This window comes from Pristiophorus japonicus, chromosome 4 (assembly GCF_044704955.1).
Source record: "Pristiophorus japonicus isolate sPriJap1 chromosome 4, sPriJap1.hap1, whole genome shotgun sequence".
NCBI lineage: Eukaryota > Metazoa > Chordata > Chondrichthyes > Pristiophoridae > Pristiophorus > Pristiophorus japonicus.
In genome coordinates, this window is record NC_091980.1 from 185249833 (window position 1) to 185273154 (window position 23322).

At 44.1% G+C, this 23322-nt stretch overlaps 1 protein-coding gene across 2 annotated transcripts in view; it reads right to left on the reverse strand.

Annotated features, from left to right (window-relative positions):
* Positions 1 to 23322, reverse strand: part of smoc1 (SPARC related modular calcium binding 1) — a 305052-nt gene that overhangs the window by 255271 nt on the left and 26459 nt on the right. For both annotated transcript variants that reach the window (XM_070878895.1, XM_070878894.1), the window contains exon 3: positions 20756 to 20871. In XM_070878895.1, the coding sequence (XP_070734996.1) occupies positions 20756 to 20871 (116 nt within the window). The remainder of the gene's footprint in view (positions 1 to 20755; positions 20872 to 23322) is intronic.

The window sequence follows — 23322 nt, forward strand, 5'->3', positions numbered from 1 at the left end:
ACAGCGCCCTCTGTGGCGCACCATTGTACTTATACATTTAATGTACCTGGCCAATACATAACAATAACAAAAACAGATTATCTGGTCATTATTGCTGTTTGTTGTGTGAAAATTGGCTGCCGTGTTTCCCACATTACAACAGCAAATACACTCCAAAAGTATTTCATTGGCTGTAATTTTGAGACGTCCGGTGGTCGTGAAAGGTGCTATATAAATCCACGTCTTTCTTTCTTTTTTTAAACAGAGCAATAATATGTAATTGGAAAAAATCAACCATTTTTTAAAAAAAGGAACTATCTCTAACCATTTCAAAGCTTTATCATAAAACACTAGCAGTTCTCTCGCATCATTGCTCATGATGAGTCAAAGATTTGATAAGAACAGGGGTGTAACGTCAAGTAGTGTTACCGGGATACAGACTTACCAGCTTTGGGAACAGCCCTGGAGACTGGGAGCATTTGGAATGGGCCCGGGGTGGGGCAATTGTGTGATCGGGTTTCAGGGCATAGCAGTATTTTGAGGGGAAGGTCCCATCAGCTGGGAGCACTAGGAACATTAGGACTGATTCTTGGATCACTGGGAATGCAGGCTAGGGGTTTGTGTGTACTAGCGAGTGAGGAGGAACGAGAATCTGAGGATGAGAATCCTGGGGACCAGCAAGACTGGGGACAAAGTTTCAACAACAACAACTTGTATTTATATAGCACCTTTAACGTCATAAAATGTTCCACGGCATTGCACTATAGTGTTATCAAAAAAAAATTTACACCATGCCATATAAGGACAGAAGAACATAAGAAATAGGAACATGAGTAGATCTGATCCACCATTTAATACGATCATGGTTGCTCCGATCATGGACTCAGGTCCACTTCCCTGCCCACTCCCCATAACCCCTTATTCCATTATCGGTTAAGAAACTGTCCATCCCTCTCTTAAATTTATTCAATGTCCCAGTTTCCACAGCTCTCTGAGCAGTGAATTCCACAGATTTACAACCCTCTGAGAGAAGAAATTTCTCCTCATCTCAGTTTTAAATAGGCAGCTCCTTATTCTAAGATTATGCCCCCTAATTCTAGTCTCTCCCATTAGTGGAAACATCCTCTCTGCATCCACCTTGTCAAGCCCCTTCATAATCTTATACGTTTCGATAAGATCACCTCTCATTCTTCTGTATTCCAATGAGTAGAGGCCCAACCTACTCAACCTTTTCTCATAAGTCAACCCCCTCATCTCCGGAATCAACCTAATGAACCTTCTCTGAACTGCCTCCAAAGCAAGTATATCCTTTCGTAAATATGGAAACCAAAACTTTGGAGAAGGTGACCAAAAGCTTGGTCGAAAAGGTAGGTTTTAAGGAGCTTCTTAACGGAGGAAAGAGAAGTGGAGAGGAGAAGGGATTTAGGGAGGGAATTCCAGAGTTTAGGACCTAGGCATCTGAAGGCACGACCACCAATGGTGAAGCATTTAAAGTCGGGGATGTTCAAATGGCCAGAATAGGTGGATGCATAGGTCATGGGGGATTATATGGCTGGAGGAGATTATAGAGCTAGGGAGAGGCGAGGCCACGGAGACTTTGAAAACAAGGATGAGAATTTTAAAATCGAGGCGTTGCTTAACTGGGAGCCAGTGTAGGTCTGCGAGCACAGGGGAGATGGGTGAGCAGGACTTAGTGCGAGTTAGGACATGGGCGGCAGCATTTTGGATGATCTCAAGTTTATGGAAGGTAGAGCTCGGGAGGACGGCCAGGAGTGTCTAGAGGTGAGCCGGAGTCTGATAGATTGATGGCATTGGGATCTGGCAGTGCTGGAGAAGGGGAGGGAGCAGGGTGTAACAACCTTGGCCCCTTTTGTAATGTCAGTCCCCAATCTCCCACTTCGTTCCCATCCGTCAGTCCTCTCCTTCAACCTATCCACAGCCCTATTGCATCCTCAGGTTTCCCATCAGCACCTCTTTCTCTGTTGTCAGCCAATTCTTGTGGCCAAAATTCCCCAGGGATTCTGCTGGTGTCCCACCGTAAATCCAGCATGACCCCCCCAAAAAACAAGCTGAGACCCTCTTGCAGAGGGTCTCCACCATTTGAGAATTTCTGACTTGTCCCATAACGGGCAGAACCACCTCTTTCTTATAAGCAACCACGGTCAACAAATGAGGTAAGAGACAGAAACAAGCTACATGAAAAGGCTTACACAAATGCAATGAAAAGTGGGATCCCAACAGACTGGGAGAGCTGTAAAAAGCAACAAAGAGATACAAAGAAAGGTGCAAAAAGGAATATCAAAAAAACTGAAATGATAAAAACAAGAAATATGAAAGCTAACCCTAAATTTTTTTTTACAAAGATATTAAGAGCAAGAGAGCGGTGAAGGAGAATTATGGGCCCATTAAAGATAGGTGCAGGCAAAACTGTCATGGATAATAAGTGGGAGACTTGTTAGCTTAATACTTTGTGTCCATTTTCACAAGGGGCAAGGAGGATACAATACCATTATTAGAAGGGGACTTAAAACGTGACGGGGAGGAACTTAATGGATTTAATATAAGTTTAAAATAATGATAATGAAGAAAATAATGGGACTGAAGATCTTCAGGACCTGATAGCTTCCATCGAGGTTATTAAAAGAAATAGGTGAGAAAGTTGCTGAAGCATTTGTCATAATTTTGCAAAGCTCTCTAGATTCAGGAATTGTGTCATTGGGATTGACAAATTGCAAATGTCACTCCATTATTTAAGAAGAGATGGTAACTACAAACCTATCAGTTTAACATCAATTGCAGTGAAGCTACTGGAATCTATCATCAGAATAAAAGTGACTGAGCACTTTGACAAATATCAGCTGATCAACGTGTTCGTACGGATTTGTGATGGTTACGTCATGTCTAACTAATCCAGTTTAATTTTGTGAGGAGGCAGATAGGGGAGAGCCTATGGATGTTGTCTATATAGACTTCCAGAACGCACTTGATTAGCTTCCACTCAAGAGATTATTATGAAAAATGGAAGTGCACAGATTTGGAGATAACCTTGTAACGTGGGTCAGAAATTAGTTGTGAGGTAGGAGACAGAGAATAGGGATAAAGGGTTATTCTCTGATTGACGGGATATGACAAGTGGTGTCCCTCAAGGATCTGCGCTGGGGCCTCAAGACTTTCACCATATATATCAATGACTTGGACATACAACTCTTATTGTTTCATCCAAGTATGCGGATGATAATAAGTTAGGGGACACAGTAAGTTCTGTGGATGGGAGCAGGAAGTTATAAATGGGGAAACTATGGCAGATGATGTTCAATGTGTAAGGTTATCCATTTTAGAACAGAGAAAGGCAAATTGGAAGACTTTCTAAATGGTGAGAGACTCGGAGGTGTGGAGGAGCAATGGGATTTAGGTGTTTTTGTACACAAATCACTAAAAACTATTGTATTGGTGATTTTTCACACAAAGGGTAGTAGAAATCTGGGACTCTCTGGAGCAGACCCCTTGCCTTACAATAGTTACAGTATTTAGTGTTGGATTCAGTTGATGCCAGTATTTTGTTTGTCCGTGTTTGGGGTACTGGCAGTGGCCCTGCACCTATCGGAGAAAAACTTGGAACTAATAGGTGGCAAATAATTGCCCGCCCAATGCAAGTATATATTTTCCATGAAAAAATTGCAGACAAATTATTGTAAGTTTAAGCGATGGAACTGTTAAACTGGTTTAATGTCAGCAATCCCATAACTGCCGGTGTAAGTTCCAGAACACATTATGGAACGGCGATATCAATAACACTAGAAAGAGGGCCAGAGTGGAGAGAGAGAGAAGAACATAAATTAAAATAAATGCGGTGCTGGATACCTGCAGCTACACTTCTATGATTACAGTTATACTGTTAGCAAACTGCAGTGTCAACCTCATTCGAATTTGTTGTGTATCTGTAAACCATGCACTCCCATGTTCCGCCACCAGGGAGTGCATCCCCTGAAGTTCTAAGGGATCCCAGCATCCCTTGGGAGCACTGTATATAAGCCGGCCCCTAAGGCCTGTTCCTCACTCTGGAGTGTCTTAATAAAGACTGAGGTCACTGTTACTTTAACCTCCCTGTGTGCAGTCTCATCTGTGTTAGGAACACAATAACTGGCGACGAGTATACGAATCCAACACAAAGATGCAGCAAACTATGGGCATCCTGGAGAAGTTCTCGGTGGGTGAGGACTGGGAAGCCGATGTCGAACAGCTAGAACAGTACTTTCTAGCCAACGAGCTGGACGGAGAAGGAAGCTTTGCAAAAAGGAGAGCGGTCCTCCTCACGGTCTGCGGGGCACCGACCTACAGCCTCATGAAGAATATTCTGGCTCCGGTGAAACCCACAGATAAGTCGTATGAGGAACTGTGTACACTGGTTCGGGAGCATCTTAACCCGAGGGAGAGCGTGCTGATGGCGAGATATCGGTTCTATACGTACCAGCGATCTGAAGGTCAGGAAGTGGCGAGCTACGTCGCCGAGCTAAGGCGACTTGCAGGACAATGTGAGTTTGATGGCTACCTGGAGCAAATGCTCAGAGACTTTTTTGTACTGGGCATTGGCCACGAGACCATCCTACGAAAACTTTTGACTGTAGAGACACCGACCCCATTGTGATAGCACAGGCGTTTATGTCCACCAGTGATAACACCAAACAAATCTCTCAGCACACAAGTGCTAGCAATGTTCATAAATTAACTGGAATTGTGTTTGTGAGCAGAAATGTACAGGCAGAAACCATGAGTCTGCAATTGCCAGCAGGCCTCAGTTGACCCAGATGACTGAGAGTCCGCAACAAAGGATGAATGCAAGGCAATTCACACCTTGTTGGCGTTATGGAGGCTTCCATTCAGCATATTTATGCCGCTTCAAAGGGTATGTTTGCAAGAGCTGTGGAACAATGGGGCACCTCCAACGAGCTTGCAGACGAGCTGCAAGTTCTGTAAAACCTGCTAACCACCACGTGGCAGAAGATCGGTCCATGGTGGATCAAAGCAATTTCGAGTCTCAGAGAGAGGAGGCAGATGCTGAAGTACACGGGGTGCACACATTTTCGACGAAATGTCCACCTATAATGCTGAATGTAAAATTGAATGGCTTACCCGTAGCCATGGAACTGGACACTGGCGCTAGCCAATCCATCATGAGTAAAAAGATGTTTGAGAGACTGTGGTGCAACAAAACACTCAGACCAGCCCTGAGCCCCATCCACACGAAACTGAGAACGTACACCAAAGAGCTCATCACTGTCCTGGGCAGCACCATAGTCAAGGTCACCTACGAGGGCATGGTGCACGAACTGCCACTCTGGATTGTCCCGGGCAATGGCCCCACACTGCTTGGCAGGAACTGGCTGGGCAAAATCCGCTGGAACTGGGATGACATCCGAGCACTATCACATGTTGATGAGGCCTCATGTACCCAGGTTCTTAACAAATTTTCTTCCCTTTTTGAGCCAGGCATTGGAAACATTTCCGGGGCGAAGGTCCGGATCCACTTGGTCCCAGAGGCACGACCCATTCACAAGGCGCGAGCGGTACCTCACATGATGAGGGAGAGAGTGGAAATCGAGCTGGACAGGCTGCAACGCAAGGGCATAATTTCCCCAGTGGAATTCAGCGAGTGGGCCGGCCCAATTGTTCCAGTACTCAAAAGTGATGGCACGGTCAGGATTTGTGGCGATTATAAAGTAACTATTAATCGTTTCTCGCGACAGGAACAATACCCGCTACCTAAGGCAGATGACCTATTTGCGACCAAGGCAGGAGGCAAGACGTTCACCAAGCTCGACCTGACTTCGGCCTACATGACGCAGGAGCTGGAGGAGTCTTCCAGCACAAGGGACTGTTCATCTACAACAGATGCCCGTTTGGAATTCGGTCAGAGAAACATGGAGAGCCTACTCAAGTCAGTACCACGCATGGTGGTTTTTCAGGACGACATATTGGTCCCGGGTCGGGACACCGTCGAGCACCTACAAAACCTGGAGGAGGTCCTCCAGCGACTGGATCATGTAGGGCTGCGGCGGAAGAGGTCGAAATGCGTCTTCATGGCAACAGAAGTGGAGTTTTTGGGGAGAAAGATCGCGGCGGACGGCATTCGGCCCACAGACACCAAGACAGAGGCGATTGGGAACGCGCCCAGGCCACAGAACGTCACGGAGCTGCGGTCGTTCCTGGGACTCCTCAACTATTTTGGTAACTTCCTACCGGGGTTAATCACCCTCTTAGAGCCCCTACATGTGTTATTGCGTAAAGGTGAGAACTGGGTATGGGGAAAAAAAACACGTAATTGCTTTTGAGAAAGCCAGAAACATTTTATGCTCCAACAAGCTGCTTGTATTGTATAACCCATGTAAAAGACTTGTGCTAGCATCGTCGTAAGGAGTCGGGTGTGTATTACAACAAGCTAACGGTGCAGGGAAGTTGCAACCTGTCGCCTATGCCTCCAGGAGCTTGTCTAATGCCGAGAGGGCCGACAGCATGATTGAGAAAGAAGCATTAGCGTATGTGTTCGGGGTAAAGAAAATGCATCAGTACCTGTTTGGCCTCAAATTTGAGCTGGTAGCCGAACACAAGTCCCTCATATCCGTTCCCTGAAAACAAGGGGATAAATACTAATGCCTCAGCCCGCATACAAAGGTGGGCACTCGCACTTTCAGCGTATAACTATACCATCCGACACAGGCCAGGCACCGAGAACTGTGCGGATGCTCTCAGTCGGCTACCATTGCCCACCACGGGGGTGGAAATCGCGCAGCCTGCAAACTTGTTGATGGTGGCGCAGCCCGCAGACTTGTTGATGGTCATGGAAGCGTTTGAAAATGATAAATCACCTGTCATGGCCCGCCAGATTAGGACTTGGACCAGCCAAGGTCCTCTGATGTCCTTAGTAAAAAACTGTGTACTGCATGAGAGCTGGGCCAGCATCCCCGTTGAAATCCAAGAACTAATCAAGCCGTTCCAGCGGTGAAAGGACGAGCTGTCCGTTCAGACAGACTGCCTGTTGTGGGGTAACCGCGTAGTGCTACCCAAAAAGGGCAGGGAGACGTTCATCTCGGATCTCCACAGCACACACCCGGATATAGTAATGATGAAAGCGATAGCCAGATCCCACATGTGGTGGCCCGGTATCGACTCTGACTTAAGAGTCCTGTGTACGGCAATGCAGCGTGTGTGCTCAGTTGAGCAACGCGCCCTCCAGACCATGGTCAAGGATCCATGTTGACTATGCGGGCCCGTTTCTCGGTGAAATGTTCCTGGAAGTGGTGGATGCTTTTTCAAAATGGATTGAATGTGAAATAATTTCGGGAAGCACCACCACCGTCACCATTGAAAGCCTGAGGGCCATGTTTGCCACCCACAGCCTGCCTGACATACTGGTCAGTGACAACGGGCCATGTTTCACCAGTGCCGAATTTAAAGAATTCACGACCCGCAATGGGATCAAACATGTCACCCGTTTAAACCAGCCTCCAATGGGCAGTCAGAGCGGGCAGTACAAACAATCAAACAAAGCCTTAAACGAGTCACAGAAGGCTCACTCCAAACCCGCCTGTCCCGAGTACTGCTCAGCTACCGCACGAGACCCCACTTGCTCACAGGGGTGCCCCCGGCTGAGCTACTCATGAAAAGGACACTTAAAACCAGACTCTCGCTGGTTCACCCCAACCTGCATGATCAGGTAGAGAGCAGGCGGCAGCATCAAAATGTAAACGATAGTCGCGCCACTGTGTCACGGGAAGTTGATCTGAATGACCCTGTGTATGTGCTAAACTATGGACATGGTCCCAAGTGGATCGCGGGGACGGTGATAGCTAAAGAAGGGAGTAGGGTGTTTGTAGTCAAACTAGACAATGGACAAATTTGCAGAAAGCACCTGGACCAAACGAGGCTGCGGTTCAGACTGCCCTGAACAACCCGCAGCAGACACCACCTTTTTCGAGCCCACAACACACACCCAAAGGATCAACGACACCACCCTGGACCAGGAAATTGAACCCATCACGCCCAACAGCCCAGCAAGGCCATGCTCACCCAGCAGCCCTGCAGGGCCAACAACACGCCAGCCCAGCGAGGGCACAGCAGAACAGACATTTGTACCGAGGCGGTCCACCAGGGAAAGAAAGGCTCCCAACCGCCTCATCTTGTAAATAGTTTTCACTTTGACTTTGGGGGGTGAGTCATGTTATGTATCTGTAAAGCATGCACTCCCATGTTCCGCCACCAGGGAGCTCATCCCCTGAAGTCCCAAGAGATCCACTGTATATAGGCCGGCCCCTAAGGCCTGTTCCTCACTCTGGAATGTCTTAATAAAGACTGAGGTCACTGTTACTTTAACCTCCCTGTGTGCAGTCTCATCTGTGTTAGGTACACAACAGAATTTACCCAAATGCAGTGTCCACATCTCAGCTAGAGAGACGGTTGGGGGCTGCAATTGATCTCAGCGTCCTTGAATTCGGGATGGACTTTTTTTTTTAACTGCAAGGTTACTGCTCTTTACTGCTATCCGGTGACCCCTGCTGGAAGGCACACGTATGGGTAAAGTTGGGCTCAACTGTGATACCCCAAAAGGGTGAAATAGCCTTGGCGCAGCAAAGGTTAAGGGGAGATTTAATAGAGGTGTTCAAAATGATGAGGGATTTTGATAAGAGTAGATAGGGACAAACGGTTTGCATTGGCAGACGGGTCGGTAACCAGAGGACACAGATTTAAGGTGATTGGCAAAAGATGAGATGAGGGTAAAAAAAGAGTAATGCAACAAGTTGTTCTGATCTGGAATAGAAAAATAGAAAATAGGTGCAGGAGTAGGCCATTCGGCCCTTCGAGCCTGCACCACCATTCAATATGATCATGGCTGATCATGCACTTCAGTACTGCCTGAAAGGGTGGTGGAAGCAGATTCATTGGTAACAGGAATTGGATAAATACTTGAAAAGGAAAAATTTGTCAGGCCATGGAGAAAGAGCAGGGTAGTGCGACAAAATGGACAGCACTTTCAAAGAGCCGGCAGTCACAATGGGCCGAATGGCCTCCTTCTGCGCTATATGATTCTATAGCCTGCCGATGCTCACTGTCCAGGTTCCACGCATGAAAAGCGGCCACTGGATTAAAATACCAGAGGGCTGTCAATGGAACGAAACCCCAGCATCAGTCAACGGCTTCAGGGGAGGAGGGGACAAAAGCGGGGCTGGGGGGGCAAGAGCAACATTTTTTTTTTAAAGGCAGCGACAGAGACAAAGTTCATACTTATACTTAACACTTTCAATGGAGTAAAGTCCACGGTGTGGGCAGAAATTTCAGGCCTCCCACCTGCCGGAAAAAGGGCAGTGGTGATCTGGAAATGGACAGCAAGAGGATACCATCGCAGTGGCCAACGCCATTTTGCTGAGGTCCTCCAAGCAGGCAGTGCTATCCCGAATCCGGGAATGCTCGATGCCCCTGGATGCCTGCAATAGGACGGGTTTCATTTCCAAAAGCTAACAACCTTCAACTTGAGCGCATTTTCTTTTAATGAAGAAATTAGACACTTTAAGGGCCCTATGAGACGCACTCACAAAGCTGGTCCTCGCCAAATTTTGGTGCTCAAGTTGTCATGTTGCTGGTGAATAAAATCTAGTCAAGAGACTTGTTTTCCTATTTTGCAGAGATGGAAATGCCATTGGTGTCGTTTCATTGATTAGAGTGTGTTGCAGTAATTACTTTGTAAAAGCTACGAGGCTGATCCAGGACAGAACATGAAACTGGATAGGAAGTTGGGAAACTCTTATCATAAGAGTACTTGGGAGAGATGTAGTGTCAGACTTGGGGAGGTGCTGAGTGGAACACTGCAGATCTATGTTTAGACTCCCATTTCTTGTCTGGATGCAGAAATCTGCAGACAGCACGGAAATAGAAAGAGCAGTCGGAAAACAATGTACAATTTGCAGGAGGATTCAGCTCAGTTATTAATTGGGCAAAAAGTAAATTAACATTAATGTTAGCATTGGTAAATTATTGCATTTTGGGTGAACAAACAAAAGAGCAACATATGAAACAGAATTAGCACAGGGCGATTTAGATCAGGAGCTGGAGTAACAGTAGACGCATTATTTGGAGTGGAGAAGCAGTTAAAAAAGCAAATAAAGGAATTGGATGCCCAGTGGATTGGACACTGGCCTTTCACCTCTGGCATCTGGGTTCAAATTCAACACAAACTAATGGGATGTAAGTGTCTGCTGGCTGGCAGTGCGGTGTGATGCGAATGGGTAGTCTTAACACAATTCATAGTGGGCTTCCTAGGATGGCTGTTGTGGGCAATGGAAAATAAAATGTCACATTGGTGTATTGGGGTTGCTCATCTGCTCTGGAAGTGTTTGATGCTGAAATGAAGAAAGTTCCATTCTCCAGCACTAATATACCTCCCTCAACATGAACAGCACAATAAATGTTGGCATGTATCACCCGTGGTATATAAATCCATAGAGGTTATGTTGAAGCTTGACAAGACATTGGTTGGGACACATTTGGAATATGGTGTATAATTTAGTTAGCATGCTTCAATAGGGACAGATGCAAAGTAAAGTAACAAAGCAGGACATAAAGGGTTAAAGTATGATGGCAGTTTTCAGAAACTTAGCTTGTATTCCCGTGAGTTTAAAAGGTCGAAAGATGATCTAATTGAGGTGTTTCAAATTGAAAAAGATTCACCGCTCTGGTGAGGGAATTCAAAACACGGGGACAAAAAACTTAAAATTAGAGGTAGGCCATTTAGGAATGATATCAGGAAGTACTTTTTCAGGCAAAGGGTCGTGGAGATGTGGAACTCTCCTCCCCCCACACCCCAATAGGCTGTGGATGCTGGGCCAATTGAAGTTTTCAAGACTGAGATCGACAGCTTTTTAATCGGTAAGGGCATCCAACAATATGAATCAAAAATGGGTAAATGGAGTTGAGGTACAGATCAGCCAATGAATGGCAGAACAGGTTCAAGGGAGTGAATGGCCTAATCCTGTTCCTATGTGCCTAAGAATGAAGTGTAATGGGGAAGAGGCAATATTAGATGTGCTTAAGCTCTATAGTCTAAAGATAAAAGAGCAACAGCCTTATCAAGGTACATAAAATGTTAAGGCCTAGAAATTGGTCTCCATAGCACCTTCGGGAGGTGATAATGGGACGCTAAGCACTTACGTGGCAAGGAGATCGACTCCCGTTATATTCAGCGGGGGAATTGCGGTGGCAGTATGGCGTTGCGCCCCAATCCCCTTCGCCCAGAGATCTCGACGACACCACCGTGTGCATCGCCCCAGTAGCACCTGAATTTCGTTTCCGCCCCCTACAGCATCGCCAGGCGAAAACTTCGGCAGCTGCAGGAGGCGTTCATTGGGTGGCCGGGCGCTTCGGGGGCGATGCTTAAAGGCGAAGTGGCCGAGGTAAGTAAAAAAAAAAATCTCTAATTCTCTCTTCTGAATTTTTTTCGGTACTTTTCCGCCCGCGATCGATCAGCTGTGATCTGCTGCAGTGCTTCGGGCTGATCGGACCGGATCACAGCTGCCGTCGGGGGGCAGATAAGCACTTCTTTTGCAAACCCTGCAGCGATGGCCCTTCCCTTTAAGGGAGGGACGGAGCCTTCCAACGCGGCAGCCCCGCATGGCCCATTGTGTAGCGCTGCACACCTACCGCCCTGCCTGCTGCCTCTTGCATGTCAGGAAGTGGTGTGCTTGATTTAGCACTCCACTTCTTTCCTGGAGCACAAATGCCGAATTTAAAAAAAATTATAAAACGTCAGCGCCGGGCCCTAATTTTTTTCAACTTTTAAAAGTTAGCACCCCAATCGATCCCAAATCTCTCCCCCTAAGGGCTATAAACAAGAGACAAACCTCTTCAATTTTAAAAAGATCTTGGGTAAGGTTTCTTTAGTCAAACAGTGATACATTTTTTGGAGTGATTAAGATAGTGAACTCAAAGCCATTAGGGGAGGTCACAAAATCGATTGGATGCTGGGCTGGGTGAGTTAGAATACGAGAGGGCTGAGTGCAAAGGGCCAACTCTCTTTTTTCTTATCCTTAATGTTTTTCTTATGTACTTGAGACTCTGGATAAACTCATTCTCACCGCCAGGGTGGTGTTTCTGAATATCTCACTGGAGCAGACAAGAGAACATTTAGTACATTGAAATACTGCAGTTGAATGTTGTCATTTCTCAGTGGGATACAGTAAAAATATACAAAAAGCCTTTCTAGAATGGAAAAGTATGAAAATGTTAGCTAGAAATGTTAGCTAATTACACTGACAAATTAAGGTATCCCATTTCACAATCTTGGATAAATATTGGCGTGTTCACAAGCCTCGCTAACAAAGAGCCAGTAGGACCAATGCCATTGTAAAATAATTTGAGAGTTCTTAGTGCTTTGCTGTATTTCCATGACAGCTGGATCAAACATACAAAGCTGAAAGATTTCAAAAGAAAAGGGATTTTTCCATCACTAGCACTTTTAAGTTATCTTGTTTTGAATTTTTTATTAGTGTTTTGGGAGTAAAGCAAAATGGATCCCATTTTGTTGAAGGACGTTCGAGCACCTGCTGTCTCTCAAGCAGATGATGCTACAAGTGAGAGCCATGCCACACTTCACTCAAGCCTAGCTCGAATTGCTGGATCGGAGAAATGAGTACCAAGGGGTCACAGAACGTTATTTGGCCAAAGTTTACACCAGTCGTTTTCTCCGCCTCGTCCAATCGCACTCTTCTGTTCACTCCCCGTACATTTAATATTTGTTTTTCATGCAACTGTCTAATTCCCTTTTAAAGCAATTTATGGACTCTGCTTCAACAATGGTTTGTGCCAAGGAATTGCACACTCCAACCACTCGCTGTGGAACAATTTTACTGGCCTCTGCTTGAATTCTTTTGCTGATTATCTTAAATTTCTGCCCTCTCACAAATGTCTCACTGACCAATGGAGGCAATTTATCAGTATCACTATCATAACACGTTATAATCTTTTAGACTTCCACTTAATCTTCTTTGCTCCAGTGAAAATAGCTCTAACTTCTCAAGTTTCTCTTCATAACTATAATCGCCTCAATCCTGGTAACATTCCAGTGATGCACACAGCACCTTCTCCATTGCTTTTACACCCTTTCCACACAAGGATGGCCAAAACTGTACATAGAACTACAACTGCAGCCTACAGTCTAGTACCAGTTTAACATTAACTCCTTGCTTTTGTATTCTGTGCCCCGAAATATCAAACCAAGGATCCCAAAACACAACTACTAATATTACCTCCACTGGCAACAGGCAAAGATCTAACAGGAGGGGAATCAAAGTGCTGTCAGTTGCTGAGATCTTCCCGGCAGTTAGCTAAATCATGGAATAATAAAAATTTACAGCACAGAAGGAGGCCATTCGGCCCATCATGTCCGTGCCAGCCGGCAAAGGATTATCCAACCTAATCCCAGCCTAATCCACATCCCCCACTACCCACTGGGTGAAAAAAATTCTCTCAAATTCCCTCTAAACCTCCAACCAATTACTTTAAATGTATGCCCCATGGTTGTTAACTCCTCTGCTAAGGGAAATAGGTCCATCCTATATGTCTAGACCTCTCATTATTTTATACAGCTCAATTAGGTCTCCCCTCAACCTCCTCTGTTCCAAAGAAAACAACCCGAACCTATCCAATCTTTCCTCATAGCTAAAATTCTCCAGTCCAGGCAACATCCTCGTAAATCTCCTCTGTACCCTCTCTAATGCAATCTCATCTTTCCTGGAATGTTGTGACCAGAACTGCACGCAGTACTCTAGCTGTGGCCTAACTAGTGTTTTATACAGTTCAAGCATAAATTCCTGTTCTTATATTCTATGCCTCAGCTAATAAAGGCAAGTATCCCATATGCCTTCTTAACCACCTTATCTACCTGCCCTGATACCTTCAAGGATCTGTGGACATGCACTCCAAGGTCCCTCTGTTTCTCTACACTTCTCAGTGTCCTACCATTTAATGTATATTCCTTTCCTTTTTCGACCTCCCCAAATGCATTACCTCATACTTCTCCGAAAGGAATTCCATTTGCCACTGTTCTGCCCATCTGACCAGTCCATTGATATCTTCCTGCATTCTACAGCTTTTTCTTCATTATCAACCACACAGTCAAATTTTTGTATCATCTGCAAACTTCTTATTTATACCCCCTACATTCAAGTCTAAATCATTGATGTATACCACAAAAAACAAGGGACCTAGTACTGAGCCCTGCAGAACCCCACTGGAAACAGCCTTCTAATCACAAAATCAACCATTACCCTTTGCTTCCTGCCTCTGAGTCAAGTTTGGATTCAACTTGCCACTTTGCCTTGGATCTCATGGGTTTTTACTTTCGTGACCAGTCTGCCATGTGGGACCTATCAAAAGCCTTGCTAAAATCCATATACACTACATCAAACACACTGCCCTCATCGACCCTCCTTGTTCCTCCTCAAAAAATGCAATCAAGTTAGTCAGACATGACCTTCCCTTAACAAATCCGTGTCTTTCCAAATGAAGATTTATCCTGTCCTTCAGAAATTTTTCCATTAATTTTCCCATCACCGAGGTTAGGCTGACTGGCCTGTAATTACTTGGTCTATCCCTTTCCCCTTTTTTAAACAATGGTTAGCAGTCCTCCAGTCCTCCGGCAACACACCTGAAGCCGGAGAGGATTGGAAAATGAGGGTCAGAGCCTCTGCTATTTCTTCTCTTGCTTCTCTTCTGGCCGTGCTCTGGGATCAGGTTGTCCATCTGCCCACCTAGTCGGCCACGAGCGGATGTGCCCTGAGAAGATCAGTACAGAGAATGACAATAGGAAATAGGAGGAGTCTCATACTCAGAATACTGACAACCAATGTGATGAAGAGTTTAGTGACAAGTTGTGGTGAGTGCTAAAAAGTTAAGATACAAATGGTCACCATTTAGTTCCTGTTAAATAGCAAAGACATCGCTAGCAACAAGTCTATGTGGCTCACCCAAAATACACTCCCATGACAGGATAAGGAGTCGGCCGTTTAGGACTGAGATGAGGAGAAATTTCTGCACTCAAAGGGTTGTGAATCTTTGGAATTCTGGGCTGTAGTTGCTGAGTGTCTGAATATATTCAAGACTGAGATCGATAGATTTTTGGATACTACAGGGCAGGAAAGTGGATTTGAGGTAAAAGATCAGCCATGATCTTAGTGAATGGCGGAGGAGGCTTGATGGGCCAAATGGCCTACTCCTGCTCCTATTTTTTATATTCTTATAACACCTCTTCCAATCATTTCACCCTACTTCACTGCACTGTAAGGAATCGCACAGCAGGACGTCAAACTTGCCCGGCCAAGATTAACATGAGTTGCACATTTTTCCTCCCCAAGTATAAACTAATTTTTTTTGTGCTACAGTATGATGAAATAGACAGAAACCTTGTTTTTAAATTACCTCTTCTTAAAAACAAACTCTAATGCCTTGTTGATGCAGAACTAAAATCTCAGAATCTTTGTCAATGTGCCATGCTTACAACAGCAATGCATTCCTCTTAAATATAAACTATCACTCACTCCTTGGCCATTTCCTTTCTTTCAAGTGTTTGCAGCATGTTCAATTAAACACCCTGTTGGCAAACAATCTTAAGTCCCACAGCCCAGCACAAATTATGGCTCGTCCGAAGTTTACAATCAGGTTTTAGGCAATAATGATTTCAGCGGCTTTATTTAGTGTACCATGGTTTAATTTTGCATACTTAGGCCATGACCCCCCACACACATCTCACCTCATGAAGACAAACCATTTTCAGTACCAATTATTTTCTCACTAAAATGCTTCTTCTATCTTGGCAATTCCACCCAAACAACACTAGAAATGATATATGACCAGCTCAATCAAAACGCCCACCTTGTCGCCCTGTGGTTGAGAGTTTGAATCCCCAGAAGTTGCCGTGCATTCAAACTAGTCAACCACACGCATGGGAGATTTTTCCAGCTCTCGGCTTGGCTGCTCTAGGAACCTGTTAAGTTCAAAATGTTTACCAAATGACTTTATCTATGCTTCCCTATGTTGAAATGGTGTTCCATCTTAAACATGTAACCAACTTAACAAAAATAGAGAACACAAGAGGCAGAGTAACAGGAGCAGCATGGAAGGAACAAACAGGAAGACAAACCCATAGTGAAATCTTTTGCACATAAGGTGGTAAGGACCAGCTTGGCTCTGTTGGTAGTAATCTCATCTCTGGGTTAGAAGGTTACAGGTTTAAATACCATATCAGGGTTTGGTCTCATGACCCACTCTGACACTCCATTGTAGGGCTGAGGGAGTGATGTACTGTCAGAAGCTCCATTTTGCAAATGATCTTGTCCAACAAGTCAAGTGGATGTTGAAGAGCCCATGGAAAATGTAAAGAGCAGGTTTCTGAGCCAGCATCAGCCAAAATAATTCAAAGATTAACTGGCCATTCATCACATTGCTGTTTGTGGGAACTTACAGGTGGAGAGTAGCTATGGGTTGTGTATACATAACAACTGTCATTACACGTCAAAGTAATTTATTGCATAAAGCGCTTTCCTCAGAGTGGTGAGAATGTGGAACTCGCTGCCGCTTGGATTACTTGAGGCAGACAGCATAGATGTATTTAAGGGGAAGCTAGATAAACACGTGAGGGAGAAACAAATAGAAGGATATGCTGATAGGGTGAGATGAAGTTAATAGCGTGGGAGGAGGCTCGTGTGGTGCATAAACACCGACAAAGATTGGTTTGATTCATGGATGTAAATTCAATGCAATTCTATGTAAAGCGTTATAGACTTTTTGATGTGATAAGATGCTACATATATAAATATATTAATGTATTACTGATAGAAAAGAGCACATCATAGACATAGCACATACAGGTACAATGTCCCAAATCCGGAATTCTTAAAAACCGGAATTGTCCAAAAACTGGACATTGTGCAGATCACAGGAGTCGTCCGGAATCCAGAAATATGGTCCACGGATTTGTTTTTTAAATGGCGCAAATACAGACCTGTGATCGGTCCGAACCTTTCGGAATGCCCCACGACCCCGACCCACATACGACCTGAGCCCACCCGACCTAACCCACGTGTGACCTGAGCCGACCCCACCTGACCCACGTGCTCCCCTCGATCAGACCCCACCCAACCTGACTCAAGCACTGTGGTGTTGTTCCCAATTTAAAGGTGTTGTTTGCCATTGCAACCATGTCAAAAAGGCCAACAGATAGCCCAATGGGTAACACAGGTAGTGCAAAGAGGAAGCATAATTCATTGTCAATTGCCAAGAAAGTGGAGATTAGATAGAGGTGCTTCAGTGAGAAGACTGGGTGAGGAGTATGGTGTTGGAATCTCCACCAATTATGATATAAAAAAACAGAAAGCTCATGAAGTTTTACGCAGAAAGTGACGTTCAGAAAGAAATGAGTAAGAGAAAAACTATGCATAAGCCTAAAAGTGATGAGTTGTATCGAGTAATGATGGAGTGGTGGCAACAGAGGAGAAGTAAAAAGGTTCCTTTATCTGGCCCAATGGTGATGCAACAAGCCAACTGGGGATTGAAACTCCATGCGAGTACTCTTCAGGTTGCCTAACCAAATTTAAAAGGCGTCATGGCATCAGGCAATTGAAAGTGTGTGGTGAAAAAGCTCAGCAGATCATGAGGCAGCTGAAGGTTATATAGATGAGTTTGTTAAACTAATTGCTGATGAAAACCTTTCGGCTGAGCAATCTGTAATGCTGATGAGACAGCACTGTTTTGGCGCAACATTAGCAACAGCAGAAGAATCGCAGCCAGCAGGTGTAAAAGATGCCAAAGATAGACTAACTGTGCTTGCTTGTGCAAATGCGGCTGGGACACATAAGTGTAAGATTATGGTCATCGGGAAAAGCCAGCGTCCAAGATGTTTCAAGGGCGTGAGAGTATTCCCAGTGCATTATTATGCTAAAAAGAGAGTATGTGTAACCAGGGTAATCTTTCTGAACTGGTTGTTCCCCAGGCGCGTGCTCATTGCACGGCAGCTGACCTTGAAGAAAACTGTAAAATATTTTTGCTGCTAGACAATTGCTCAGCACATCCCAATGCTGAGCTTCTAGTAAAGGATAATGTCCATGGAATCTATTTACCTCCCAATGTAACATCACTGGTACAGCCAATGGACCAAGGAATTTTGAGACCAATGAAGTGTCTCTTCAGAAACAAATTTATGAGGTGTTTGTTTAGTGCTGTGATCAGAGGCTTGGGAATAACAGCGTTCTCAAAAGGTTTCTCTGTGAAGGACTCCATATGGGCAGCTGCGGATGCTTGGAATGAGGTAACTAGAGACACCTTGGCCAATGCTTGGCATAACCTCTGGCCAGCAACTATGTTTAGTGAAGATGACAACGATGCTGATGATGACTTTGAAGGCGTTCATGTGTCCAGGGAGAAGGAAATGATTGCTGAACTTTTCGAATATACAAAAGGGCTGACTTGTGAAGCTGCACTAGAATTGAATGAAGAAGATATCACAGAAGTCATGGACATAGACAGTGATGCTCCCGTTGTGCATGCAATGACAGATGAAGAATTGCATCCAGAGGAAAAGGATGAAAGCAGTGAGGATGACAATTCTGATGTTGATAATCAAGTCCAAAAAGTGTCCATTGACAAAGCAATCAATCTTTGTCAAGAATTAATTAACACCCTAGAGCACCTGAACTGCATAAGTGAAGAGGAAATAATGCAGGTGTATAAAATTCGGGAAAAATTAATTAAACAAAAGCCCAAATTACTTAAACAATTAAAAGTAGTCGATATATTTCAAAGGGTATCGCGGCAGAGTGCCCAAGACCTACAGCCTGCAACTATACCAGCCATTTGCACATTTGAAAATACTACTGCTGGCCCATCTTCAGCCCCAGACATCAAAGCTGAGCCCTCTAACTCAAACACAACCTCCAGCCAATTGTAGCCTGTACCTATTTCTGTGCAGTATACTTACGAAGTGGATCACAGAAAGAAAGAATATTATTCTTTATACATTACAGGGTACCTGTATTCTGTTTCATACCTGTACTCTGTTTACCAAATAAAAACCTTTATTTACTGTACCTGTATTATATTCCATACCTGTGCTGTTTACCAAATAAAAACCTTTATTTATTATATTTCATGCTTTGAGTACATTCCTTTTCATATTTTAAGTACATTTTAAGCTGTACATACCTTTTCAAAGATAAATCCGGAAAAAATACACAAACCGGTCTGGCCCGGCCTTGAGGTTGCTGGACTCGGGAAGTCGGATTGTCTCCGAAATCCGTAAATACCCGAAATTCAGCCCAAGGGTTTCTGGACTCAGGACATCGGATTGTCTCCAAAATCCATAAATACCCGAAAATTGTCCACGAGATTGCCGCATTTGGGAAGTCGGATTTTCTTCTCATAAATCCGGAAATACCCGAAACTTAGCCCAGGGGTTTCCGGATTCGAGACGTCAGATTTCTTCTCCGAAATCCGGAAAAACACAAAAACTGGAACGGCCTCAGTCCCAAGGTTTCCAGATTTGTGACATTGTGCCTGTACTAAATATCACCACAAGTACACATAGCTCCTGAGCAGTGAGGCTACGGGTGAGTTATGATCACCTCATTGATGACATCTCGTGGCTGGCTTTCATACACATTCTATTTGGAAATATGTGCAGGAGATTTTCAATTAGAATAAAGCCCGGAATGTTCTGAACTTCTATACCCTATCAAAATCAGCCGATTATGTTTTGTGGTATTAGCAGAAATAAAATATTTTTTCATTTTTCTCCACAGGATTGGTATAAAAAAAATTAGGGGGTAGACTTTCCACAAGACCCTCACCACCCGAAAATACCGCTAAGCTTCATCAGTTAACGCCAGCAAAAGTTTCAATTAATCAGATAATTAAAACCGCCCAGCAAGAAAATAGTTCCTACACCAAGATTCTCAGCGGTTTCTGGGTGGTTACAGCCGAAAGTAACAAGAACGGGCGGTTCTTAAAATGTTTTAAAAATTTAATCCGAGGCTGCGGTTGGGCCTAGGGAAGGGGGAAAACTCAAAAAATATTTTTTCACTTAAACAAAAAATAAAAGGTTATAAAACATTCTCAAGACACTTTTTAATGTAATCACCATTTTAGAATTTTACAAATAATTATAAAAAACTTTAACTTACCTTTCTTTGCAGTGTACTCACCTACTGCCCTGTTTCACACAGCTTTTCGTGGGCACTTTCCTCGGCAGTTTCTATGGGTCCTCCATTGAGGCAAAACTTAGATCCTGGCGGTGCACCTGGGCCGTTTGCTATTCGGTCTTTTCAAAATGTGGACGAAACTCTTTAAGAAATAGAGGAAACTTTCGCCGGGCGGTTCTCCGTCAAACAACAGCTGTACCGCCGAGAAAACCGCCGAAAATGAAGGGGAAAGTTTAGCCCTTTAAGTTTAATGGACGCAGGGTGAACTCAATAATCTCCCAAAATCGGCTTATGGTACCTCAGTGGAAAGAGGAAGACATAACTAAATATTAGGAAGCAGTTAAAGAAAGCACTTAGATCCATCGTAAGCACACAAGTACAATGGGACGGTGGGCACCATGACAACAACAATTTGCATTTATATAGCGCCTTTAATGTAGTAAAATGTCCCAAGGCGCTTCACAGGAGTGTTATTAAACTAAATTTGGCTATTAATGGGACTGCTTCTTCACTGTCCCACACCGACTCATTCACCATTACTTTACCTGAGCAAATGAGCCATCCTCATTACATTCTGGAATGAAAACCGGCTCCTGCGGCTTCTTGGCCTGTTCCTGTGCTTGCTGTGCCCTTTCTGTCCGACACTTGGTTGGGCCAGCTTCTGTAAAAAGAGCCAGCAGACATTTTGACCGTTGTATTTACAGAAGATAATTATTAGCATTATATAAAACCCAAACATATCGCATTTCATCGGGATCCTTCGAATATTTTTTTTTTTCCAAACGTCTCTCCCCAACCACTTTTCCTAAAGAGGATTCTTTCGTCTCTCCCCAATAGAGAGGTCAGATATGTGACCGATAATTAGGCCTTGGTCTCAGCCACGAGAAGGTGCAGCACAATGGTGTAAACTGCCCCCTCCTTCCTCTGCTGTCCTCTCCCTCAGTGTCAAAAATCTTCACTCAGTGCCAGACCCAGGGAGTTAAGCAGATTTTGTTTTACTCTGATCTACATATAAAGAAAATGAGAGAAAAAGAGCATCAATCTACTTATTAAAGGAGCCTTCTAAACAAGTGCAAGTCGGGGCTATTTACAAAATATTGCTTGGTATAGAGAGAGAACAGATTGTTGACAGAATGAGATTCTGAACAGCTTCGATTAGGATCAGGTTATTTATTTATTTATTTTTCGCTCGGGATCTTGAGGAATTTGATCGCAGTTTACATTAGCAGTCTGCTCAACCATTCGAGAGCAGAAATATGTGCCTTGCTGCACAGGCCCAGACATTTCCCCTGCCCTTTCGCACACCCATTTCTGTCAATGAAGACATTTAAGTCAACAAATTAGATTTATTAGAGTGCCAGTTATATATCAAAGATAGATCTATGTTAAAAAGAAATTATGTCATTTGACAACCTTTGTCTAGTCCAATTCATACAGAGGACAAATGTGATTACATCAAATACACAACATGCAGCAAATCATAAATGGTACCATTTCCACTTACGAGTCAAATTTCCAGGAGATTGGATGGTATATAGTCAGTTAGAACAATGCACTTTAACCTCTAGCATCTGAGTTAGAATTCAGCCCAAAGCACAGAAATCTCTTTTTGGATGAACAAAGTGAAATAATTTCAAGCAATCTCAATTCAGTTGCTAGTGACCATGTTCCCAGCTCACCAAACACCCAGGATCCAGTAATAATGGGCACTACTGGAAATCTCACTTGGAAATGCCACCAGAATGAATAGTGTGAGAAATGAAAATGTCATCCTGGTTCTGTAATGGGTAGTCTTCCGAGACACAATGTCCAGGAACATAGAGGAGCATCAACTGTGCGTTACTTGACCCGAGAGTGATTGCTTCAGGGAATTGTAAAATAATCTGGACTTCCTGCATAGATTGTTTTCCTGAGCAATGTATCCATTGTGGGAAGGTGGAATGGGGAACACCCTTTTGTTCCTTAGCTCTACATTTTGCTCACCCAATACCGTCCAATATGACTCCTTACATGGGTGAAGGAAGGTGTGCATGATGTATATAATCGTGTAAACATTTGTTTGAGCAGTTACAGCAGTGGCGACAAAATCAAACGGTCAGATTCTGAGCATCACTCGTTCGTTTGCTGGTGACGCTATCCTGTTTTTTTTGTCAGTTGATACACATGTTAGTGCCACATAGTAGGTGCCTGCACTCAAGTCTCAGCTTTGAGAGGCTAGGGAGGGGTGCAAGTGGGTCAACAGATTTGGCGTGTGTGCTTATAATCTCCAAATTACGAATTATTCCCTTGATTTAATATGTGGGAAGAATCTTCAATGCATGTGTGGCGTATAATGAGGGCAACATGAAGAATGGATGAACAGCAACCAGCAGTGCTGCCATTGATTCAATTTTGTTGCCGTGAAGAATGGCATTTTACTGCATTAACTAGTGTCAAGAATGGAGAGACTGGCTCAACAGGCCAATAAATCATCATTCAATTAAACTCGCAGTAATTTGATCACAATGATTAGTCCTCAACTATCAACTACATTGAGCATCCTGACCTTTGATGCCCACAATGATGCCCACTATCAAAAAAACAACAAGCTCCAGATATGATGAATATGCTGTGAGGTTCATCAGGGTTAATTGTGACCTTCAGCGATAACGTAAAACATGGAATATCGATCGGCCACCCATTATGCATCTCTCCTATTTTTCCTTTCCAAATGGAACTTATGGTAAACATTTATAAATCACTGCTTAGGCCTCAGCTGGACTGTTGTCCAATTTTGGGCACCACACTTTAAGAAGGATGTTAAGACCTATGAGAGGGTGCAGAGGGGAGTTATTGGAATTATACCAGGGTTGAGGGTCTTCAGTTATGTGGCGAGACTAGAGAAACTGAGATTGTTCTGCTTTGAACAGAGAAGGTTAAGGGGAGATTTAATGGAGGTGTTCAAAATGATGAAGGTCTTGATAGAGCAGATAAGGAGAAACGGTTTCCATTGACAGCAGGAACCAGGACTAATGATCCGGAGACGTGAGTTCGGATCCCACCAGGACAGCTGGGGAATTTTAATTTAGTTAATTAAACAAATCTGGAATAAAAATCTAGTGACAAAAATGGT